This window comes from Cololabis saira, chromosome 1 (assembly GCF_033807715.1).
Source record: "Cololabis saira isolate AMF1-May2022 chromosome 1, fColSai1.1, whole genome shotgun sequence".
In the NCBI taxonomy this organism is placed as follows: domain Eukaryota; kingdom Metazoa; phylum Chordata; class Actinopteri; order Beloniformes; family Belonidae; genus Cololabis; species Cololabis saira.
The window spans coordinates 21,925,017-21,952,084 of NC_084587.1; the positions used below are offsets into that span (position 1 = coordinate 21,925,017).

The 27,068-nt window shown below is 39.9% G+C and overlaps 1 protein-coding gene across 11 annotated transcripts in view; it reads right to left on the bottom strand.

Moving 5' to 3' along the window:
- Window positions 1-27,068, bottom strand: part of inpp4b (inositol polyphosphate-4-phosphatase type II B) — a 217,084-nt gene that overhangs the window by 102,931 nt on the left and 87,085 nt on the right. For 6 of the 11 annotated variants that reach the window (XM_061718069.1, XM_061718074.1, XM_061718063.1 and 3 more), the window contains one exon: window positions 5,706-5,785. In XM_061718069.1, coding sequence (XP_061574053.1) covers window positions 5,706-5,785 — 80 coding nt within the window. Of the gene's footprint in view, window positions 1-5,705; window positions 5,786-9,695; window positions 10,083-15,684; window positions 15,708-20,039; window positions 20,051-20,436; window positions 20,537-27,068 lie in introns of those variants that run through there. The other 5 variants (XM_061718104.1, XM_061718118.1, XM_061718128.1 and 2 more) reach the window with 5 other exon arrangements.

Consider the following 27,068-nt stretch of genomic DNA (forward strand, 5'->3'; position numbering starts at 1 on the left):
TTAAAGAAATATACATGTAAATAATTCAAAGCCTGGAAATAATGTTCCTCTTGTGTCACGTCCAAGTTACAAGATGCAAGCTGACCTCGAGGAAGTTATGTGTGGTTTATTGGGGGCATAACTCAGTTGGGAAGAGGCCACAGGACACGCTTCTTTTTTACACTTTTAGCTTCAAAACATAAATGAACAGACATGCATCCAGACAGCCTCACAGCTACCCCCAACTGCAGACAGATGTAAATATAACTTGATGCTGGCTGACAGAGTGACCTTTTCTGCAAACTAATTTAGTTTTAAATTATACCAGTATTGCACATTTAATCTAGTCTGAATTCCAAGAAAGCTGATCTTTTTCCTTCTCTTGAGGTTCCAGAGTTGCAGCGTTCGCTAAAGTTATCCCCCATTGTCTTGAGGGAGGCCTCGAGTTCTTGCAAATTTCTTTGTCAGACATATTTTGCAAGAAAAGTAACTCGAGCATTGTGCAACTTGAGCTGAATCAACCTGCTGAAAAAATAAATCACCAACAAATCCATTTACATCAAATGCTGAATCAGTTGACAAGAAAGATAAATAAATCTGTGTGGGAAGGTAAAGTTTTTTCTCATTATTTCAATAACCTCTGGTGCCTACAATAAAAAGAAAAAAAATAGACAGCTCTATTCATTCATCACAAAAGAGTCAGGAAAAAAAGGTGACCCAAATCTTACTGGCCATGTCTAACAGGAAAGCCAAACAATTCGTGACAAACATCCTAAAACCGCCTCACATAAAAGCGAGCATGACACCCGAAGAGAGCAGCCAAAATAAAAGGAATTCCAAATTCGTAGGAATGAGACATGAGCTTTGAGCCGCACAGCACTGTAGCAGCACAAACTCACTGAAGGGCAAAGGTAAGAAAAGAAAATCACATTTTCAGTACGGTGCTGGCCAAATACCAATTTCCTCTCCACACATGCGTTTAGAAGCAATGCAAATCAAGAGCTTATTGAAGAAAAGTTAGCCAAAGTCATATTGGGTTTGGAGAGTCACTAAAGGGAATCAATCCTTTCCTTGTGGAGATAAAGTAGTCCCACGCTGCCTCTGCTGAGTGAGGTAGCTCAAATTAACTGACTTCTAACAACGGCCGACTGGGTGGAGATTAAGATAACTGTATTAAAACAAAGCATCTGTTTGGACAGAATGAATTGCGTTGGTGCTCGTGTCAGCGCTGCTGCGTCTGTGCTGCTCGGCCAGCAGAACTAATTTGTTACCGTGAGTCACAGACTCCTCCATCGGTCAAGTAGCTCGCAATGATTCATACAGTGCAGACTCATGTAAAGCTACTCATCATCAAAATGTTTTCTCACTGGATGAACCAACAAACAGCATATCAAATCGGGACTGTTCCCTTAGCGCGTCTGTTGGTGTTACGCATGCTTCACTGTCAATGTAACACATTCAAGCTCCGACACAACAAAGGCAGCTCGTCCAGCCATAATAACTTTGTGCATTTTAAAATGCAATATCTGTGATTATAACTCTGTCCCAAAGATACCGTAAAGGAAAAGTGCCCCCCTGTAAATCAAATATATATATGTTTTGCTTCCAGCTTATTTACCAAGATTGTTTTGGTGTGAGCTGCCAAATCTTTGGAGAAACTTGAGATATCTGCTGTCTCTTGTATAAACTGGAAACGAGTAGCTCTGTGTAGATCAAAGGGCCGAAGATATTTGAAGTTTCACTCAAGACAGCTTGAGTGACACAGAGACCTTGTTAAGAGCAGTTTTGTGCAGGAATTGTTTGACAAAAACCAAAAGTGCCAACTCAGTGTACACTTTCACAATACACATAAAAACAGCAACACAGAGAGAGACGCAGAGTAGAAACTACAGAGGTGGGTTCAAAATCCACAGCTGACCCTCCGCTGCAAAAAGTAGCTGCCACACCTGTATCCATACTGAACCAAGAACAGCTGGAGTATTTTTTTTTTGGCAACATGTGTCATCTATGCTGAGAGATTGGGATTGGGATCTACTAATGCATTTCAGGTCATGTTAAGTGTATGCAGAGTATCGCCACATGCACCACCGGCCACAGGGTCCACGTTACTCGTATATGTTCAGGATTTCTGAAGACTTTCTTCCATTCATCAAACACCAATTAAAAAACAGACTTGGTGGTACCAAAAAACAGTCTATGGGATGAATCCTCTCTGGTAGAATCATTTTTTAATCGCTTAACAAAATATGTTTGATCGGACTGTCAAAGAGGACTGGTGGAGGACAGAGTCACTCTCACAGACACACCTATTCACAAGAAACTAAACTGGAAGATTCAAATGCCTTAATTGGCAAAAAGGTTTTTGCCAGTTAAGGCACCAACCATTGAATAAAAAATATAAATAAAATGATATAGGTTAGGACTACTTTATCAATATCCAGTTATGTTTTTGCACACTTGCACATCTTGTCGAAGGTTGAACCATGCCTTCCTCCACATACACAAAAAAGCACAACTGATTCATTTGGCTGAAAGAACAGGTAAATGGCATGATATTAGTCTCAGTGTGGCTATTTTTGAGTAATTATTATTGAACAGAGACATCGCTGACAAGTTTTTCCTAATGTAGTTATCTTTATGTTCTATGAGTATGTCTGAAATTTGGCAGCTAACATATTATACTAATAAACTGTATTTACATCAATCTTTTCCAGTGTTATTGATCAATAAACATCATTGACTACAAGTAACAGTCACTCATTTTCACCCATTCACCAAGATGTTTTCTAAATGCTGGGCACATTTCTCTTTGATAAACAAATACACAAATCAAGCACAAAGTATTTTACTCAAGGACACTTTGGCACATCTAGGGCGTGAATCAAACCATATGACCTCTAATTATTGATGAACCCAGATTTTCAGCTAAACCACATCTGTCCTCATAGCAATCTGGGCAAAAAATAACCCTACAAGCCAGAAGAAAACTATACATAATCAAATGGGCATAAACTGTAGGCTCAACATACTAAACATACAGAAAACTATATTAGATGAAACACATGCAATGCTATTTTTTTGGCATACTTAATGTTTGTTTTTTATTGTGAAGTGAACTCTCAATTTTCTATAGCTGTACTCAAAGTCTTTTTAGAAGCCCCAAAAAAGGTAATATAAACAAAGGTTAGAGGAGAATCTGACAAATTCAGACTCAGAATGATTTATTTTTCTTCACTGAAAGTTATTTCAGAGTCCTGCCAAGCCACCGCTTCTCTAAAGAAACGTATCTGAGCATGCTGCATGTGATATGTTCAGATGGGGAACACAATTTTAATATTGATAAAGAGTGCATAGCCATCTCTGAGTACTGCAGCAATTGTTCATTCCAGAAAGCCTTTCCAGTTATCAAAGGACATTGCAACCGGGCTGTACACACCAGAGTAGGACTTCATGATATCTTCAGGAATAAAAAAGAATGCCCTTAGTAGCCAAATAATCCTGTTCAACAGTGCAGTAACAGAGTAGTAAAATGACTGTTTGGTGTCGTTCAACAGTATGAATGAAACCTACAGTCTGGCGTAAACTGCGAAAACACCCAGAAGGAGAGGAGGTGGCTTAAATCTCTATTCTTACAGCAGCTCAATCTGGCAAGACACAATTATAACCAGTGACTTGAAATCTTAGGAAATCTCGCAGGAAATGAAAAGCGCAACAAAAGAAAGAAGAAAAAGACGGAAATAATAAGAGAACGTTGCCAAAGGGAAATATTTTCAGACACAAGTGAGTGCGTTATAGAAAGTGAAGTAGAAAGAAAAAAATTCAACAAGGACAGATGTAGACGGAAAAAGGTTTTCTTAGAATCGTATATAGTTGTATAGGAAGGCAAGGCAAGGCAAGTTTATCTGTACAACACATTTCTTGTACAAAACAATTCAAAGTGCTTTACATAAAAATATTTTAAAGAACTGCATTAAAAAGTGAAAGAGCTTAAAAGCAGAATTAAAGACAGACATGTAAGTTAAAAAGAATAGAACATAATGCAAGAAATAAAGGCAGTAGTGCGTTGTGGTAGATTACTGAAATGCAGCAGGAAATAAAATGGTTTTCGACGTCGACTTAAATCTAGTTTTAGAGTTTAGAAGAAGACAATGTATTGTCCATGTTTTATTCTACTGACTGTAGATATGTAAAAAGATGTTTTCTGCATGACATGCATTTATTTTCACATCTATAAACATGAGTGTTACTATTTTTTTTCAACATTATTACATCATTTTCTGGCCCAGCCTTAATAGCTATACTGTACAACATTATCATGACTGCCTCTTGGGTTGTAGTATAAGAAATCTTGCTCCTGGTCTCCATGGCAACCCTTCTGACCTTCACCTTTCGCCACACGGCCAAGGCAATAAGGTTCATGACAAAAGACCACTGCTTGTGATTCCTTCACCTCAACAATTTAACATTTTCCGTCTGGTCAGAGGACAAGTCTCTGGCTCAGTCAGACACATTTTCCTCCTGGGCTTCCAATTACTACAAGATACAACTGATCTCAGCATAATCCTTCTTTAAGGTATGATGGTCATTAAAGTCTGGACACAGTGACTACTCGAGAGACAAACCCTTCAGTCTCCTGCTCTTCTTCTTGTGTGCATATGGAAGTGCTCTCCTAAGAGATACATAAACTTCCAATCGCTCCTGATGAGCAGACCACCAGTCATTTACATGCTGTCTTGCAGCCAGCAGTGTGTGGGAATTAAGCTATGAAAGGTTTTAAGTATGGAGAGAAATGAGCTACATAAAAACATCAACATGAACAATTACTGAGGAATAAAACAAAGATTAAAATGGTTTGATGTTGTTATGCAAGAGATCTACTTACATACTAAGTAAAACTTTGTGTAGAAGTTTAAAGCCATCATATTATACTTTTTCCCCCTCCTTCCGTCAGTGTTTTATAAAGCTTTATTGTCAATTTAATAGAACTGAAAGTTAGAAAACTAGAAGTCAACACCAGAGAGAGTCCACAGGAAAATTACTTCAATTAGCTGCAGTTTCTTGTGCAGATTTTTCTTCCTTTGCTCATGACATCAGCATGATCTCATCTGCATAATGCCGGCCAAATGCCCATCCAATATACGCCCGCTTTCTCAATATAAAGCTGAAACTTTGTTTTCTCTTTCTCTCTCTCATGGCATACACATTCTAATTAAGCACTTATCACATTTTGGGATGAATTGTCAAAAAGAGAAAATATTTAATACTTGAGTAGATGTTCAAAAATAAAACTGAATCACACCAATACTAAGTGTGCTTCTGTGTTGAATAATTTCTCGGTCCCATTATTGGTCCAAATAAAATTAAATGGTCTAATAAAATGTCTATAAAAAGGATAATATGTCATTTGCCCATCCCATAAAATGTAATTTCCTCATTGCTCATCTGAAACGGACCGCAGGGATCGTCTTTTTAAACATTGAATTTAAAATTCTCTCCGTAAAAACACCTGTTTTCTCCAAGAACAACAGGAACAAAAACAAAGCAGATCAGACTACTGTACTCACACATGTTACTGTCCCTGAAATAAACACCAGCAGTTCCAACAACCTTCCTGTTCCTCTGAAGAAGGTTGTTTTAAGTTGATCTGTCAGCTCTTGGTCTTTTTAACTGGATTAGCCCCAAGCCGGACAGAAAGCAAAAATAATGACAAAAAAACACACACTTACCTGAGACTTAAGGTCAGTTGCTCATCTTTAGCCCTCAGAAGATCCCCTATCGAAAACGTGGCGCTACCCAGGAAGCTGTTCTGTAGAGACAGAGAAGAAAGAAGACGGTTAGGTGGAGTTTTAGCAGGCATGTAAGTAGCATGTACTGTTAAACAATAATGAGGCAACAGAACTTTTTGGTTGTAGCTTAGATGTCATAAACAGGTACATCATGAGTAATTATTGTAATCTAAAGAGGGAAAACAGTCCACGACCTTTGTTAAAGACACCAGAACGAAAGACACCGGAACATATTGTAAATTCACTCTTCTTTTCTTTGCCTTTCTGTCTCATATAATTGTGTCTCCGAGTTCTTGCTGCTCTGACAACATGTGTTTGCTGCAGGCACGATATGAACAAGAGGCGTCAGCGCACGAGAACTGGGTCAGGGAGAGAGAAGTATGGGACAAGGCCATCTATAACGTAAAGAGATGATCCACATTTTCTGGGAAACGCATTGACTCAAGCCCCCTGTCCAGATGCATGCGCATATATGCACACATATATGCACACATAAACAGACAAGTTCTGCACCTGTGAGAAAAACACCATCAGTGGCCTCTGCTGCCCACAGGATGGTGCACAGCTCTGACTTCATCAAGGACACAGGCTGCTGTGAATAAAACTGGAGCTCGGTGTAAGTAACTCTAATCAGGTACAAAGGTGAGCCTGCAAATTTCATCATATGCAGGATAAAACTTTAACTGAAGCATCTGCAACATGCTCGCGAGACTGCGGTGCTGCAGTGCCATTTCTTGCTCTTTCATCCACCAAAATAAAGTACTTTTCATTCGAGGCTTTCATTTCAGGTCTGCTAATGGTTCATCGAACACTAAAACGAAAATACAAGACAAAACCATTTCTGTCGGGCCCCTCTCTTATTCTGTCAAAAGCGTTGCTTTGCTTGTGGAGATGAAAACACAAGTGTGTTTGTTTTCTAATGAATGTAAATGTGTTTCACGTATTGTAACTGCGCCATTCTTCACCTTGAGAACAGAAAGGAAAAAGAAAAAAATTGCACTGAGACACTGGAAGGCAATAAAAATGCAAAATGAATGTTATATAATAAACACTGACCTTATAACAGATTTGTCATCAGTCACAGTTGGGATTAAAGTTTTTATTAATTAACATTTTTTTTCAAAATTGAATTCATATTTGACTGAAAACATATCTGAAAATGACAGAGAAGCCAAATTACATTTCCGTCACTTTCTTGTCTGAGCTGACAGCCTGCCGGAAACCAATTAGTCCGATTATATTTGACAAAGACATACAGTTGATTTTAAGCATTTGTCAAATATGCGTTGTCAGTTCACAAACAGCTGACAATAATTTATCTGTTAAGGATAAAAATAATTAAAACTTTAGTTTTGACAACTAGATCTAATATTATTTTTATGCATCTTCTTGGTATTTGGCTAAGAGGACTTTTTTTGGTTTATATCACGGCTCATGTTTAAATTATTTAAATTATTTTACTGAATTCCACACACTAAGATATTGAAATTTGAATTTAGAAAAATTGGCCATCATTTCACCATTAAAAACAAAACAAAAAACCATCAGATTACCGTGCTTATCAACAGCTACCCTACTGTACATCCTGTGTATCGAGTCACAGGTGTAGAAAGTGTGAGCTTTTCAATATAACATAAAAAAGGGCGAGAAGGACATGCAGTCCTGTCATAATGGGTCAAACAGCGACTGTGGTTAAGCGAGCGTGGCTGAACGGAGCTGCAGTAGCAGCGCCGCGGCACATCTGACAAGTTCAATTCAGCTCATGTCCATTTTATCATAGTACCAATTCAACACTAAAAGCCTTTTCAGACCACTTTACATAACGGGAAGCAATTCCCTCCCGGGTACAGACAGATGTCACATGACTTTTCCATTTCCCGCTATCCATCTGTAATTATGGACTTTTAAGCTTCAGATGATTTGATACTTGCAATGGCAATTTTTTTCCCAAAACTTTTTTCATCTTCTATGAATCTGATTTTTTTTTTTTTAATCAACATCAACAATGACAAAGGAACTAAATAATCCAAAAGGATCCAAGTTGAGTTTTAGTGTTTTGTTACATCAGCAAAATAGCTGCAGCAATCTTTTCTTCCTCAACCAAAGAGGCTTGCCACACAGTTTGAGAGCAGCTTAGCTAGACTAACATTTTTCTCCTTAACCTTTCTCCCAACCCCCCTTTGTTTAATTATTTCGTCATTTGGCTACACTTTTACATCTCGCCTCCTCCCTCTTCCTGATGCAGCACTGCCTTTTCTCTTCCCTCCCCTGTTTTGGTCTCTCTCTGCAGTCTCCTGTATCAGATTAAAAAGGGCATCCTGTCCGCTGCCCTTTCTCTTAATCATTTCCTCCTCTGCATTTTGCTGCCACCCATACAAATCCCTAAATGCTGGCATCAAAATATTGCCACAAACGCGCTTTACTGCTCCGTTCCACCATTATTCATTAATAAAATAACAAACAAACACTATGGGCATTCACACACACTCAAAGACAACCGGCCATTCCACAACATGAGTGCTACGAGAAAGAAATGTATCACCGTAAATAATACTGAAGCATGTGCTAAAGGTTTCCAAATAGCTTGAATTTAATAAACACACAAAAGCAGCCATCACACTGAGTTACAAGTTCTTGCAGCAGAGTGCAACGTCCTCATGAATTAAACAGAGACATGATCCCCAGCAGGCGCTACTTAATATGCACAACGTCAGATTCTTCATTGCTGACGTATGACAACCGATTCCAGTTTGCCCCGATAACCCAGAGCACAAGGCGCAAAAGCCCATTACACACTGTGGAGGAGCATTACATCCCCATGCAGCCATTACTCGCAACCTCGTCTGGGACGTCTGGTAAATGGTCTCAGAAATCCATTCCTTAGCATCTCTTTATGGACCCTCACGATGAAGGCTTTAAAAGTAATGAAGCTCCGGAGACCATCTTCTTACGGAGGATCAAAGTACCAATACCAAAGAAAATGAGAGAAAGATGGGGGCAAGATGAGGAGTGGAGTGAGAAGAGAAGACAAATGAAGCTCTTCCAGGATCATGGAGGATTGATTATGATGGTATCCCTCTGTTCCTGTCTTACATCGTCTGTCTCTCGTTTTCTTTTTCTTCGTTCCATCTTTTCACCTGCACTTACTTATTCCCTTGATTGTTCCTGTTGCTCCTGAAAATTGAGAGCTACAAGAGAAACTTTGGCCTAATGATCTCTTTCCCAAGTTCTCGGAAAAAAAGTTGGATGGTTTTGAGGGATCTTTTCAGCCACAAAAGCTCTCAAAAACACATAAAAAAAAAACAACCCGAAATCAATATTGTTTGAAAAATAACAAACATTTGAGTTGGTACACGCAGAGCTGACAGACTGCACGTCTGCAGGCAATCCCAATCACTTGTCTGTGGACTCCTTGAAGACCACAGTGTCTGCTCATCACTCGGAAGAGGTAAACAGTCTTAGTCAGGCTTTACGTCTGTTGCCCGGAGTGACAGAGAGACACGCACACAGAAATACACCGGCACTTCCTCAGTCATCCTCTCTCTCCCTATCGGTCGCGCACTCACACATTCACAGGCTACTGAGAATACCTGACGGAGAGGACATTCTTTCACATGCTGTGCCAACAAATGGCACTTTATACAAATAACAGCTTTCACAGTATAGCTTTGGGTGAATAATACGCATGTTGCTTTCCTGTTAACATCTCACATCTATACCACAGAGGTCAATGATGTCCACTTGAATTCACTTCCTACTCACTACAAATACAACAATACAAACTGACCTAATTAACTCATTTAAAATGTCATGTCGTGCACTCGGGCGCAAATAATGGCTACGGTGAGCAGAACACGAGGAAGGGAGGCATGATAACCAAAAAAACATGAACAGCTGATCACGCACGTAAACACAAGGAAGTCCACTTACAGTTTTGTCTCTACGAATCCAAGTATGTCAGGTAGTAAAAGAGTATGAGAGGAGCAAAAGGGCTTAAGACAGCCTGACAGAAAAAGACAGGGACTGAAATGCAGAACACAGGGAGAGGAAAAAGTGATGTTATGTCTTCCTTCTTCCTCTTAATGAGCTCCAGGACAGTCCTCTCACATATCTTCCCCGAGTCCTCGGTTTACAGTATCTCCGGATATATGTCTCACATGCTCTTTAAAGAGCAGCAGGCGGACTGGCTGACTCTCAAATAGTAAATACAGAAGCACATCAAACATGCAGAAACAAGTGCAGGCGCACAAACGTACACACTTGCAGCCTTCGCTGTGACTGAGAAGTGGCTAGTGTGAGCTGCTGGCGCTACTGCTGTTGCTGCTGTGGCTGGCACGACGGTAAGCGAGAACAGTGAGGAAGAGAAGAGGAGGAGGAGGAGGAGGAGGAGGAGGAGGAGGGGGGAGGAAGCCGACATATACAAGCAGCCGGGTCGGGGGGGTTGGGGAGGGTGGACAACACAGAAGAGGAACAGGCAAAAGGGAAGGAAGACAGACAATTAATGGGTAGAGAACCAAGATAGCCAGAGAGATAAGCAGAGTGAGACATGAAAGCACACCGAGATGGACTTGTGTGTCACACCTCGGCTGCAGCCTGTGACTCAGGCGGCTAAAAGGAAGGAAAAAAAAAAAAAGAAAAAAAGAAAACACTTTTTATGGTCACTTGAATTAAGATGCAATCCAACCACAGGGTGCAAAGTGTGTGTAGGTGTGTGCCTGCATACAGATAAATACTTCAAAACACACAATGAGATTCTTCAGGATGAGACAATCTGCTTCATGAGACACTTGCTCTTTCTATGCATTTTAAATCAGATATTCACCAATACATGCAGCTGCTGCTGAGAGGGAAATAGAGAGCGAGGGAGAGCGAGAGGGAGAGAGTGAGAGACCAACAAAAAAAAAAACAAGAAAAAAAAAACAAGCCCATCAGAGCACTTTGAGACACAAATAATGAACAAACCCACATGGCAACAGCGGTGACACCATTTATGCTATAACTATCTGGGCTCAAACCTTGGATTAAGAAGGGTTTCATTTACCCCTGCTGCCACAGGGGGTGAGTAATTTTGGCAGAACAAAGGTTTGGTTCCACGGTGGCCCTTATCATCTCACACAGGTACACAATCAAACACAATGAGACAAGCATGCAATCGCTTCGGCCCACGTGCACACTCGCACGCACGCACGCGCAGGGACCCTTAACGTTTGCAAGTACAACCGGTTTTGTACAAATACACCAATTTCTGGAGGTCACAGCGATGATGAGATAACCTCTTTTAGCGTGGGAGGTTGCATTAGAAAGGGTGGGTGGTGAGGATTCATTTTGCTTTTATTAGCAGGAGGATTGATGATCTAGGTGTCAAGCGGATGTCTGAGGCTTGAGCTTATACCTTGCAAAGGATAACGCAAAATCGTTCACAGTCTGCAAAGACCACACTCGCTTTGACAATCCAGCGTGTAGTCAAGTGCTGTTGCCAAATCCATTTGCACATTTCTGCTTGCTGCTTATTTCTTTTAATCAAGTGATCACTGATGTATTTTGCGGCTTTCTTTTTTTTGCCTCATTCTCCAGCCCTGAATTTAAGCATACAACTGGAATTAGTTTCAGTCTTGCAGGAACAGAGATGTACTGCATGCATGGAAAATCCTAGATCAAAGCTCCTTCAAAATATGAATCAAGCACCCTGGAATGAGGCATATCTAATGCCACACTTTGAAGACCAAAATGTTTGACATATTTTGGAACATTTAAATTGCGGGTTCCTGAAAAGCACACTGAGACCAGTAGAGATCGGTCTCATGCTCTAAATCAGAGTACGAGCTGTCTACTGCAGTGGAAGTGCGTGAAGCTTTTGGCTGTCAACAGCAAAAAACCTTAAGATGACATCCTTTACTGCCACTTTTCACTTTCAGCATCACTGAAGCAGTGCTCAGAGCTGAATAAAAAACACAGCAATATAATAAATTAATGTCCTCCATTGATCTAACATGAATCTATAGGGAGGGGATGCGATGGCCCGTGTGAGGGTGACAGAACAAATGCCACTGGTAGCTGAAGCAGCAAGGGATCTCAGATAACTGATCACCCCGAACCTGAATGAGCAGAGACAAAAAGAGTGGGTTGTGGATTTCCCACGCGAGCTGATCTTCTCCTTCTTAACTGTCCATCTTGAATTATTTTCATGGTTCTCTACCTCAACCTCATTCCCCTGCTTTTGATCCATTACAAATGAAAAAAGAAACTGCCGCAGACACACCTGAGCTCGCTGGCTCTTTGCATTGCGGCATGAGACAGCGCAAGCACATTAAACATTAAGCAGTAGAATCAGTTACCAGTGAAACCTCAATACACTCCAGAATTGCTCAAGAAAAACCAAACAATTGTGTCAAAGAGCCCGATCTGTTGAGAGTCTGTAGATCCCAGTCTGTTCAAGCATGCGGCATCCAAGTAAAGGGAAGGAACAAGTCAGATTCACAGGCCGTTCTCTCAGGAGGTCTCGCGCGGATGACATCATATAAATCTCATAAGAATGCTATTAATCCGGGTGCATTGAGATGTCTGTTATCCACAGGGCCACATGAAGACTTCATTAATAAACCTAAAGCTAAGATATTCAGGAAACCCAACGCAGTGCAAGCCTACAAGGAAGGCTTCAGACAACTCCTAACACTAGAGTACAGTGTTAGAGAGTACAATTATTTGGCTGAATAAGTGAGAATGGAAAATGTCATCTGAGTCAGGCTTTTTTCATCATGATCTCAAATACAAGCAATATCCATTCATTTATATATCTGAATCCAACCCTTTCCCTTGTACAGAGACATCAGTGTACACTTAGTATGTTGTAACTCTAAATTACGTTTTAATGAGAAGTAATGAAAGCTTTGAAGCTGAAAGATGTCTGGCTTGTTAGAGATGTAAACTTCAATACCAACGCTCACAACAGACAACACAGCAAAAACTCACCAATGTAGAAGCAAAAAAGACAAACAAGCTTTGGGAAGAAAAGAGAGTTATAAAAGGGACAAAAAGATGGGACACAGCAATGTATCATGTTTTGTTGCACTTAGCCTGTAGTCTGTTTCGGTAGAGCGTTTTTTCGAGATGTCTGATGTAAGGAGCTCCGGCTAATATTTGCTGATTTTAAGTTATGTTTCATCAGTAACAATCAAACTTCTCTTAGTTAGAGGTTGAGTCTGACGTCACTTTGCTGCTATAGATTATGATTTGATTAGTGTGCAGCTGCCAGGGCGACGGGCAAAAGGAAGGCAGGACTGAGACTCAACGGGAGGCTTATTACGGGGATGTACTGTGATGGGCGGCGCCTGATTTGGCCAGCTTGATTTGGGACTCCCCGCTGACTCCTGCACCACCGCCATGGTGACCAGGGCCGTCTTGGCAGGACAGGGGGGAGAGTTAATCGCTTTTAGGTAGGGAATGTTGTAGTTAGCAGTGTATAATTATAACCTTACAGTTAGGCAAATAAAGCAGCCAACAACAATTTCAGAGGAAAACATTTCATGGTCCATTTTTACATGAGAAAAGACTTCAGAGGAATCTTGTTTCATTTCTTCAAAAACACCCCAAAAGCAAATACCAGAAGGGACTCATACTGCGTGAAGGACGTCTCCTATCTGAACCAGCGTTGCAGGGTCTACTTTTTTAAGTAACATGTGGTGATACGGTTGATTAATCAGTTGTTAGGCAATTTTCATCGGTCTCAGTTTGACCTGCTTTAGCAGGTTCTGTGCACATCTTTTTATGTTACTTATGGTGCTCCTAAGGCAGTGTGTGTGTGTGTGTGTGTGTGTGTGTGTGTGTGTGTGTGTGTGTGTGTGTGTGTGTGTGTGTGTGTGTGTGTGTGTGTGAGAGAAAGTCTTTGGAATCTAATGATACTGATTTGTACTTAGATAGAAAGTACTTTGATGTTTTTTTCCTCCATGTTTTTAAATCTTTCCATTAACTGCCTGATTAATCATTTAAACTATTCTTTGACTTTTATGACTACATTTGAGACTTCATCAAAGGCACCAAATTGCATCAACTGTAAATAAAGTCTATCTTGTGTGCAAACACAAAGCTAAAACGGTTGAGGTGAATGCCTTCTAGGTCCGACTTTGATAAAACAAAGCAAAAAACTTTAATCTTTTCCAGCTATAGGAAGATTATCAAGTGTAGACTTGTGGAAGTGGGCTCTTAATTTGCATTACTTTTCATAACTTCATTTCTGTGCTCACATGATTCTGTGATCATTTTCATCTAAAAGGTGAAGTCAGTTAAGTGTAAATTACCACGATGACATACAAAAAGTATTCTGAGGGTAAATTATGAAGAAACATACAAGAACTTGCATAATAGCATACGTCACATCTCTCAGTTCCTCTTCACCCTGGACACTTGGGACTTCACATTGAACACCAGCAGCTGTCATATCCAGAAGCTCCCTGATGACTTAGCTATTATTGGCTTGTGTGTCTAAGGGGACTGAGCTCGAGGACCGTTCAGACATCATGAACTTTGTGGACCAGTGGGACAAAACCATCTGTATTTTAACAGCAGCAAGATGAAGGATGTGGTGATTGACTTCCGGAGAAGGAGACTACCTCACACACCGGTGAAAATCCAGGCCCCGGACATCGAGCTGGTCGACAGTTTTAAGTACCTGGGAGTTCACCTTAACAATAAACTGGACTGGCCACACAAGACTGATTTGCTGTACAAGAAGGGCCACCTTCCGACGTCTCTGCTGATTCTGCGGTACCCTGGTGGGGGGTGGGGGGGCAGCTCCGACCGGGCAAGGACAAAACTGAACAGGCTGGCCCAGAAGGGCCGGATCTGTTCTGGGCTGCCTGCTGGAGCAGGTGGGTGGGAGGAGGATGTTCACCAAGCTGACATCCAATATGGAAACTCCCTCTCACCTGCTGCATCCCCATCAGACAGTGGAGGCTCTGAGCGGCTCCTTGAGCAGCAGATTGATCCACCCACTGCTGCAGAGCTTTCATTCCCACCGCTGTTACACTGTACAACTCTAAAGTTTAGTTGTACTCTGGTATTTTTCTCTTGTTATTCCTTCTTATCACTGCACTGACGGGACAGTGAAATATTTGTGAAATATTACCCCCCCCCTTCCACCTTCCCCCCACACACACTACCAATCGTATTGATCTAATTAATAGATTGTGCATTTTCAAATTATTGCTACAATATGGGGAGTGGTACCCTAGCGGTTACAGAGGCGGGCTTGGGTCAGGTTCAAGTCCCCGGATTGCAACCGAGGTGAACCACTTTGGGCCCCTGAGTAACCTTAACCCTAACTGCCCGGGTGCTGTAAAAATGGCAGTCCACTGCTCCTCGTCTAATGACTTAAAAGCAGAGACTGCAATTTCCCCATTGTTGGACAAATAAAGGTTTCTAAAAAAAAAGAAAAAAAAGAAGAGTGATGTGTTAAAAACATTTGGTTGTATAATTTGCCACTTTTTTGAAGACCACTCTTCACTGCAACGTGCTATAAATGACAAATTAATTATCTGGGGGCATAATTACATTTTTGATATGGTGTCACCAATGTCTCCAATCTTTAGAGACAAGAGACCTCTGTATTCAGCACTGTTTTGCAATCTTTTTCTAGCATTCACAGTATGCCACGTTGGGATATTTTTACAGGCCCTGACATTTGTTTTTGTTTGGGATGATCATGTCACAAATCATCCAAACCCTGTTATCTTATGACAGAAAAGTAATTACAACTTTGCCAGTTCTTTCATTTTCAGACTCGACTGTGTTTTTTTATGCTAAATAAGTTTTGTGATGCTATAGTTTTTGCTGTAGTCATACATGTAAGTTGATACTCTTCTAGTACAAAAGTTAAAACTGACTGATTTTTTTGTTTCATTTTGAGTGTCAAAGAAGACCTCACCTTTTCAGCCTGCAAAGCAAACACTCACAAGTGGTCACAGAGGGCCTGGTTTCCTCCGAGGGAAGCTCCTTTAACAAACGTTCCCTGCAGCCACTGAGGGAGATCTATTGAGCCACGGACGATAAACGCTGCCCAGCATCGAACACGTTCATATCGGTTTTCTCACAAAAAGGTACAAGTTTCCTGCAGACCTGAGATTCTCAATCACTGCGGCGGACTACCAACACAGGCACGCACATTTTTCAACTTGTCTATGCTTGCCTTCAAAACAAGAATCCCTTCCAACCTCTCTATTAATGTCTTTCCCCCTTCACATTTTTCTGCCTCTATTCCTGGTCCTGCTTCCTTCAACAGGTTAAAATATGAATCTTCTGGAGCCATGCCAACTAAAAGTAGAGCAAGGGTTTCAGACAGATGCTTACAGGGAAGTTTATACAAAGGTCCAAAAATGTACAGTATACTAATGTAAAAAAAGCTGACAGCTAGTATGAGGTGATTGGATAAGTTGTGTCTAGTTTTATCCACAAATCTTCACTTTGGTCCTACGAAGAGAGATAAATTATTTTCCTCTAGCGACTCATCCAAACAAGTAGTAATTCTTCCATCATTTTTAACATTACTGTCATGATGTCTAACATCTAACATGCTAACTGAGTCGGAGATAGAGGTCTGTTTTTCTTTTAGCAGTTTCTTCTTGCATTCTACGGTCTCACCTTAGGTTAAACTTGGGAATATCTGGGCTAATCATGAATGTTTCCTACTTGTGAATATTCTCTGTCACTGTGGAATGATGGGTAATCATCAGTAGTATATCAGTACATTCAGGTTTAACACACACCTGAATGTTACAAACCAGAAAACTTCCAAAGCTTCTGCTACAAAGGTTATCACACTCACTGATAATCAGTCAATCAAGTGTATTTGATTAGCAGCACCTATTTACTTTTTCACACTGTTTCCACATTTTCGCTAAACATATATTTCTTTTAGGTAATATGTCATGTTGCACATATCATTTTAAAATTTGGTAAGGACAAGATGATTTTTATTGTATACTGATACATAAAACCTTAGAACTGAAAGAAAAAGTGTATTTGGCTCACATGCAGTAGCTGCAGACTGCCCTTGGTACATTGGAAGCTCCCCCCAACCCCCTTCACCCCGTACTCTTTGCTTTGCTCCATAAACTTTAATAGCAAACCCCACTGCAGACTAGGTGATAAAAATCAAGGCTCCTTCCACTCACAATCTGTAAACATGGCTTGGTAGCAGGTCCAAAGAGTGTACCACCTCATTCAAATCCCACTTTGACGTTCTGCTTCTGTCAGCAGACAATGCAGATCCATACAGTGAGGCGCTTGCAATATGCAAAGGTTTATTTTCAGTGACTCATTGCACGCTGCTATCAGCCAGAGCCGAGGCTGGCTGTGGTTAAGAACTTCCCCTTCTATGACTTTGTGCCTCAAGTTAAAACCCACAAGTGCAGAAAAAGGAAAGGCAATGCACACAGACAGGTGAGAAAAACCCATTTTTTATCAGCCACAAAACATGCTTCTATACTCAACATCCTGTTTATAGCATCACCTTGGTTGTGGCAGCAGTGTAGCGCTTCTGGTGTTTGACATCAGGAAAGTAATTCTCAAACAATGGCTGTATCCCTGTAATGCCTCTAATTTGAATGCGTGTTTACTTATTTCCTTATGTGTAACCTGAGGATAGATAACAGGAATATGAAGATTACAATTCTATAGGATTATGTAACATCAATAAACTACCAACTCAACCCGAAGCTACAGGCAACAGCATGCTGGGTCCCTCGCACTCCACCATGCTTTCTTTTACACACACTCACATGCACAGACACACAATAATGGTGTGATAATATGCTAGGTCATGCCTGAAGTGGCTGATAGTGCTCTTCTTTAGAGATCAGGGCTATAAGGGCTGTAAAAGTAAACAGCTCGGATCAAACCAACTCTTAGCTCTCTTTGAAGAATTGGAGACAATTACAGAGATCAGTGGTGCAGCCCCAAGGTGGTTAACAGCCAAGACAGGCAGAAAGACAGAGATTGATGCCCTGGAAGATCTAAAGAGTCTGATCCTCAGTGACTTCAGTCAAATCCAGCCTTCAGTGCATCCTCGCCGAACATACGCGCAGGAACACTATGAGCTGTAACCCGAGGCTACAAAACACACTCTGTACCTGATAGCAATCGTTCCTCAGCACGCAGGATTCAAGCAGAAACTCTAAAAATGTTGCAGAAATCTGAACAAGTTGAAGCAGATGGAAGCTCTGTGTGGGTAGACAGTTCCTAAAATATTTCACTTATAAACTGGCACTGATTTCTTATTACTCTCATAGTCAGTATAGATTAGGTCCGCATAGTTCAAGAAGAGAGAGCTTTATGTTATCTCCCTGCTTCTGCCGCTGAAAGCATGCTTCACTATTTGATGTATCAGAACATTGGCATGAAAGCTGAATACAGGTGCTCGCCACCCCTGACAGTAACGACAAAAGAAAACAATATTTCACAAATCACTAAAAGAAAACTGCAAACATTTGACATTGTCCTCTTCTGTGAAATGTTTTCCGTCTCTTTGCTTTTTCTCACTTGTTATTGCCATTTCTCAGAGGTTTTGTTTCTTTTGTTTCATGAATGTTGTTCTTTGTGAGATAATTTGTTTTCTATCGTCATTTGTTTTCCAAAAGGTTTTTATTTTCTGAGATGTTTCATAACTTCGGAAATTTTACCTTTTATTTGTAAGTTATGTATTATTATTGTTCATTTGTTTCTTGTTTATGATATTATGTCTGGGATCTTGTGTGTTTGTTTTCTGTCTGCTAGAATAATAATGACCTTCTGTTGAGCTGTTTTGGCTAAAATGTTACACTTTAGTTTGTTTTCTGAAATTATGTTTCTTGTTTTCAGAAAATGTTTTGAATGTTTCCTTATATTTTATAATTTTTTAAATGTTAATAAGTATTTATGTTTTTTTTTGTTTCTGAAATGTTGTTGAAGTAATTTTTACATCATTTTTTTTTACATGTTTTGTTTCATATTCTGTCTTCAGAAATGATTTTTCTTGTTCCATGGTGGCTTGTGAAATCATAATTGGTTTTTGGTTGTGTTCTCTGATGTGTTGAATATTTTCCTATTCAAGGTTGTCATTCCAACATCAAATCCACTACAAATAGAGCGTTTAAGAACTCTGCACTTGGCTCTGCTTTTCCAGTGAGAAAACATTAAAATGAGTTCCTAATGAGGTCCCAACTTTAGATGAGTCGCGCTACCTTTTACTTGGAGGAAACAAGGGCAGAAGCAAAACGGCTGCAAGATATTTTTGTGTCAAAATACACCAGTGAAATTCGTAACCCAAACACCATATTTACCATTTGAGGTGGAAGAAGATGTGTATAATATGAAATAAAATGTGTTGGTGGTGGTTTTGAGTTGTGTGTGTGTGTGTGTGTGTGTGTGCGTGTGCGCGTGCGTGTGTGTGTGTGTGTGTGTGTGTGTGCGTGTGCGCGTGCGTGTGTGTGTGCGCGCGCGTGCGTGTATGGTGTATGTGTTTATTCTCATGTATAGCAATAAGACAAAAACAAACATATTTGTAATTCTTGGGGAGGGTTTTTTTTCCATTTTAGTTGTGCAGACGGTTTGGAAGGATGTCTGGTGATATGATTTAATCTACACAAACAGAACAAAGCAACAAGACATCAGACAATGTAAAGGAAAATACATTCTCTGCACTCATTTACCCTTTAATTTTCTGGGGATTGGTGAGAAAAGCAAAAGATCAGTCTCTCCATCAACAAACTAAAAAGGCAGACAGATGGACAAGAGGTGAGAATACTACAATTAGTGCTGTCAAGGAATTAAAAAAAAGAGAGATTAATTAATTAAGATTTGTAATTAATCTATTTTTTAATCTCACCAAAAATTGCTGAGAAAAGCCCTCAACTTGAGGTGTTTTCCTTTAAATCCATTACATTATAGTGGCAGATCAAAATATTGATATATAACAAAAAAAGTGGCTCTATAATTTATTTATTTATTTAACAGACTTGAACAGATGCCGTCCTAGCCATTTACATCTACTTAGCAAGAACATTCACCAGCCTCTTGGTCGTGGACGTGCGCATGCGCAGGGTGCTCTGCTCGCGACCGGGTGCTTTGCGTTTATGTGGCTAAACTTGAGCTGCTTCGATGGTAAGCAAAGTCCTTTCCACAAAGAACACATATATCTCTACCTTTATCAATGGTGCCATCGGGGCATTTTAGAAATGTAAATTCCTCATTCACTGGACCTACAACTTTTACATGATCCTCTATTTTCTCTTCTCCGCTACTCACCGTTTCTCCACCCTCCATGGCTGTCCAGCTACAGTGGGAGTCTACCAGCTTATGTTAAACAAGCCCCAAAACAGTGACAGCCAATCAGTGTCCACTTCAAGATGTGACTGACCATTGTTTTCCACCCCCAACTCAAGCACAGGAAGCCCACCGCACAGACACAGATTTCATAATAAAGGCAAGTAAAGTTAGAGATTAAAAAGTAGATTAAGTGATTAAAAAACACAACACGCTAAAAATGCCTGTAATTAATTGATCGCAATTAACTTGCTAATTTGACACCCCTAACTAGAATATACATAAACTGTACAATGTCTTAAAAGGGTTAGGTACAAAACTACTGTCATTGAAAGCTGTTGTTGAATAAACAGTTGAATTTAGTTTTAACTGTACCCACCCAGCATGACTGCATTGTGGACGATGTCACCTCCATACACAAACATTTACAAATGCTCCCTGAGGTTTGCTCACACGCTGCACAAGACTTTGGCTGGATAGCTCATTATTGGCTCAGTTAGCTATGGAAAATAGCTGCCTTTACACAAATACGTATAGCCAACAAGCATCAGCACTTTCCACCAGTGTCTCTCTCAAAGGAAACCATTACACTGCAGAAACCCACAGGAAGGCAGGCAGTGGGGGGATTTTCTCAGGCGCTTTTCTCTTCCCATCTCTCTCAATAAAGAGAGAAGGGGGAAAAAAAGAAAAAAAAAACATTAACTTTCAGTAAGCTACTTTTCCCAGAGGAAAGAAAAAAAAAAAGATTACAGTCAGCCAAGCATCTAATTCACCCGTGACCCGGTAATTTATTTAGCTGATAATCTGCTTTTGCAGACGACAGTGACGATCACCAATAAAATAGTTGCAGAGATGCGGGAAGGTTACAAGAGGTATAGTTTGGCCTGATTGGTAAAGAAGATATTTGATTATATTCTCAAATGAATAATGCATTATGAAATTGAGCCAGACAAATCCCACCTTGAAGAAATAAGGGTAGGATTATACAAGGGAACAGTTTAGGAGAGATTTTGATAAAAATAAAAGGAGGTTTCCTGAAAGGTTCAGTCCCACATCAAATGCTTACTGGGTGCTCCATGCATAGAAAATAGAGCATATTGTACATTGCGTGCACAGGCCATTATCTTTTTACATCAAATGCTGCACAGAAAAACTGAATGCAAGCAGTTTAATCTTTCCTGTTCATCTCTTTTCAGAGAGAAATTCTAGTAATTGGTTTCATCCTATTAAATATATAGGGTTAGAGCGCATAATGACGTGTCCTAAAAATAAACAATAACGTGAATATTATTCACATGAATTAAATATTAGAGTTATATCAGAGGATTATAGTACTCACACATATGCCAGTATGGAACTAGAGCAAATAATTGGATAACAGCACATTTAGAAAAGCACATGGTAGTGTTTTTTTTTATGCTGGCTAAACAACCAAGTTGAATGATACGTATTAAGTAGCTCTGGTGTTTCACTTGTATGTTGCTTAATGATTCCATAACTGATTGATTAGCCAACCATATATTTCACCATTTCCTGTCTATATGATAGACAACGCTCTGATCTGCTTGTTCCGGGAGAGCAATGTTGATCTTCTCATCTAGTTAGTTCTGTTTCAGTAACTCACCCCTTCCCTGCAAGTTATCTAATCCAAAGGCTGTGATGGAAAGGAGCACTGCCTTTGCATCCAGGAAATATTTGTGGACCATTCTATGCACAGACTTTTGTTTCCTGGGTTTGATGAAGGCCAGCAATCAATACATATACACACACAGACACACACACACACACATATATATATATATATATATATATATATATATATATATATATATATATATATATATATATATATATATATATATATATATGTGTGTCTGTGTGTGTGCGCGTGTGTGTACTGACTGATCCGGAAATGAAAAAGATGAAAAAAGCTAAACCTTGTCATTCTTCCAATTTGCTGCTTGGAGCTCGCTCATATATGTACTGTAGCTTCGTGTGTTGCGTAATCCTGTTTGGGTTAGAGTCCCTTAGGTCTGAATCCTGTAAATAATGTTTTATTTTATTCCTTTTTTTTGTTGTTTGAACTTTAAATCATGCTTTTTATTTATGTTTTATCAGGTCAGTAAATCAGTTTCCTTCATGTCGATTTAACTGTATATGTAAATGTAATGAGTGAGTTACCAGCAAGAGCCCAGCTTTATAATGTCAATAATTTATTAAAAAGGTGTTACCTTTTTTTTTTTTACCTTGTCTGCACACATGTTAATGATTGATACCATGTAGGTAAAAACCAAAGGCATATATATGTGCATTATTGCTATATTTAATATATATACATATATACGCCTACATACGCATACACATACATACATAAATATATACATACAAACCCAGTGATTTTTTTTTTTTTTTTTTTGTGGCATTTGATGTGGGACTGAACCTTTCAGGAAACCTCCTTTTATATTTACCGTTTGTGATATAGAAGTACTGTATTCATTCGTTATGTATACCTGTTTAATCCTATTCAGGGACACCGGGGTCTGCTGGAGCTTAGCAGCGCATAACAGGTGGGAACTGGGGGGGGGGGGGGGGGGGGCGCACCCCAGACAGCTCGGCAGTCTATTGCATACATGTGTCCGGTTAAAAATGCAAATTTTTTTTTTGTTAATATTTGTATTGTTTTTTTAGATTATCAACATGAAACATACACATATAACAACCACCTCCCAAACAGACACAAAACAAACAAGGCCCAACAAGACAACAGGTGGTGCTGCGAAGTGTGTGCATAAAATACATAGTGCATATTACTTAAATGTGTCCATCAGGCTGGAGTACTGGTTGCCAAATATCATAGAATACATTTTCACAGCTAGTCAACGTAAATCTGATTTTCTTATTTATTTTTTAATACTTAACAGGTGATTTGGTCAGGATTGGTGCCTCATGGCTCACTCAAAAATATTTTGGCCATTTACAGAAAATTTGTAGACTGGTGAAATGGAAGGAGTTGAATTTAATTATGATGTGACCTATGATAAATCTCACAAGAATCCAGCCGCTATACAAAGGAAATCCAAACTGCTTACGAATAGATATCATTACTTTCAGTGGTCAAGAAATTCAAAACAAAGCATACTCAGAGAAAAAAAGGTTGTGTACAGCATCTTTTCCCCCAAAAGAAGAACATTAACAGGAATGTAGATAAAGTCTTGACTCTTCTTGTCATTCAAAACAGTTTTTAAAGACTAATTGTATGTCATGTTATGTTTTCTGCTACATTTTATATTATGTAGCAGAAAGCATTTTGGACTAATTGGATGCACTTGTAATAACACTTGTGATAAAACACTTTATAGAAAAATAAAATCCCTTTCCACTTGCTAACAAAATCAAGGCAATATCAAAAGCGATACTTTGGTGCTAAATTCTGTGTCACTCATAAGTCAGTTTTCCTTTTCATGTCTTTGTATCGCCCACAGAGCACTGGCTATCCTGCTACTTGTGGCTTTACTCTGAAAGGATGGGCGTCTCCTCGAGGGAACGACGCAGCACATCTGCTGAGCAGGTTTTTATAAGTAATTAGCTTCTCTGCTTGGTTTTAGTTGGTTGGTTTTAATGAGTGTGCACTATCAAAACAACTGTTTTCACGAATGACTGCTTACGCCCTAACAACAAAACCCAGAGCTTAATTTTAAAACATTGTAAATATTCGCTGGCACAGTCAGCCACTTTGCTGGAGTGTATGTTAACACAGTGGAAAACAAAGTAATTATCTGGTGCCTTTCTAAATACAGTACACAGGAGTTTGAAGCATTGTCACTCGATAAAAATACAATTACTGCCAGGAAACACTTCATACGAAAGAAATAAAGACAAATTCTATGGTCTTTATTCAACCATCTCCAAAATCTGAAGTATTTTTGCCAACCCGCAGATGTGAGGCAAATGTAGAGTTAACCTGACGTGGCGGAGCGAGTGCTCAGCTGTCAATAAAAATGCTTTAGGGTGTTTTAAGTTTCTGTCATGCAGGGTCAAGGACCATTTAATGTTCAATCGCCATCTGTTGGGTTCCAATACTTTCACAAGTGCGCTAAAGTTAACAGGATTTTCTTTTTAATAAGAAACTGTACAGAGCAATGCTTTCAAAGCTGGGCAATCATGCCCTATCTGTCCAGAGCTTCATGCTGAAAAAGGGCTTTAATTCATTACTATGTCAAAGTTATCTGTCTTATGAAAGGCAAATCCCATTCAGGCTTTGGAGATGTGCCATTAAATATATAATATGAATCTGTAATATTAAAAGCTGCCGTGGTTTTTCTTTTTTTCTTTAATGATGAGGCTGATTTGCAGACTGTCTACAAGTGAGATGGATTTCTGCACTCTTGTGCCAAAGTAAAAGTGTCACCAAATAACATAAAGCATAAGGCAAAGACTAGTTTCTCTTTCAAACTTCCCTGCCTCATGTTTTATCCTCTCACTTTTTCTCCCAACAAGGCAAATATGTTGAGCGCATTATTGATAAAACAGTGTGGTTTTAAAAAGAAACCCAAACACACAGTAACTGAATCTTCCTCAAGGTTGCTCCAGCACAGGAACTATAACTCATAAAATACTGGACAAGAATTTAAATGAATGAAGAAAGTGGGAATAAGTCCCTGAGGAAATAGTGATTAGTTAACCCCTTTCTAGGTTTGTGACGCACCTGAAAGTTCACAGAAGTGTTATTGTGCAATCTATCAAATCAACTCTTTATTGCCATCCTATGTGGAAGGTGAAATTTGTGAAATTAAATGCTCAGAAAAGTAGCATAACTCTGAAACGCTGAACTATGACCTCTCTGTGTAAATTCACTATATCACAATCACCAAAACTGAAGCATTCTCGGCACAGAATGTGACTGTTTTTCTGCTCATCATAAACTGTACGTTGAAAGGCAAGATTTTCTATCAAAAGACTTGTGGGTTTTTGGAGGGAGGTAGGACGGGAAATTCAGAAAATACTGGATATCTCCATTGTACCAGAATCCAAACTCTTCCTGCTGGGACTCTATCCAGTTGGTCACACGTACAGGCAAAGTGAGCAGAGGTTTATTTATATTAGTTTACTATTAGCCAAGAGGGTTATTGCTATGTCTTGGAAGAGTCCACACAAACCAAGCATCAAGAATTGGTTCAAAGAGATGTCACTGTGCTTACCGGTTGAAAGGATAACATACATCATCAAGGACAAACAGGAAATCTTCGAGGAAGTTTGGGGTTGTTTTATTGACTATATGGGAAATGAGTACCTAAATCATCTAATGGAAGAGCCTGGAGGAGAGTAGTGCCTCTGTCTGTTGTGTTGCGTATGGTGTTTTTTCTTTCTTTGTTTATTTTAATGTCACTCTTCTCGTGTAGCATTGATTTGTATTCGTTGTGTTATGTTAAAAAAAGAAAAACAATAAAAGATATTGTTTAAAAAAAAAAGACTTGTGGGAGACGAACAGCTCTGATAGCCCTCAGACCTTTTCTAGCGGGTTTCAGGTTTTGGCCCATTTGGACATACAGTACATCATCACGCCATTGGCTATTTGTTTACTTGAAGGGTGTGTTCACTTTGCTGTTCTGACAGTGGAGAGTAGCACAGAAAAAATATGGCAATGTTACTGACCTTGAGGCTTTTTAAGTTTTTCCTGGTCTGGTACGACATGTACCTGGTGCGTATATGCTCTCGTTTGCATACGTGTGCCCGAGCGTACCTCTTCCAACTGCGCCGGGGATCAGGAATCATGCTGCGCTTGAGCATGGAGCGAACCACCCACACTTAAACGAAACACCCCAACAGGCTTCACTTGATGAGAGAGTGCAGCTCTTCTCCAGCTTCTTGCAAATGTGGTGGTAGCAATAACTCACCAGTAATGTGCATATGTCACGTGGAAAGGCAGCAGAGAATCAAAGCAGCAAAACATGTGCAACGACCCACTGGCTACAGAAGTACACGTTACTATCAAACTATGAAATATAAAGGCACAAGACTGCCAGCAAATGAGCAAAAGAGGAAGAACGATCGTTATATTTAGAAAATGTTTGCTTTGCAGACATGAGCAGTGGTATTTTTCAGCTCTTGTGACATTGGCTGACATTGCCGCAGTGATGGTCGGGGAAGTAAAGTGGCCATCAGACAAGAGACAGTTCTTATCTGAGGACTGTTACTCTTGTAGGTTATCACCACTGAGCTGTCCACCCAATCACAACCGAGACCTTTCTTGGATATCTCTGAGATTGGTTCTCGTAAAAGTGTGTTTTTTTCTGCGTGTTTGTGTGTGTGTGTGTGTGTGTGTGTGTGTGTGTGTGGGTGTGTGTGTCTGCCCCCTCTAACTCTCACCACTGCATGCTCTGTTTCGTCGTATGCTCCCATTTTTCTCCCCTCCTTTTCTTTTTCTGACAGTAAAGTTTTGCTATTTCAGAAAACTGCCACCACAATGAGACCCAGCCAGCTAAAACCAACAGGCTATGCCAAAATATATATCAGCTCACCGTCTTTTACACATCATGATTATTGACAGGGCAGGATTGACTGAGGTGGGGATTCTCCATACTTCAGCAGTTCATAATTGGAGTGACATTTCACCACGCAACGGCAGCTTCTGAGACGTGTCTGCCAGTCGGACCGTCCTCAAAATCAGGTGGCAGACTAACCCAATTTGTGAGGACAACAATGAAACACACTGCAGAGTCGCTGGAAAGTGGCAAGTAATTTCAAGTTCATGTGCAAGAGTTGTACTTTGAATTTTCAAGTGTTTAAATTCCTGTTGGAGTCGAACGAATGGCATCTACAGCATTTGCCAAAAGCTCAGCACATTCAGATCTCAAACTTTTATTTTCAGCTCAGCAGTCTGCCTCAGTGCTTTAGATCCAAAAACTGTGACAAACTGGGAATTGGGGACACTATATAAAACAAAACTGTGTTAGCCAAGCAGCTAATTTGAAGTCTATTCAAACAAAAAAAGAGCAAAAAGGTGACAGATAT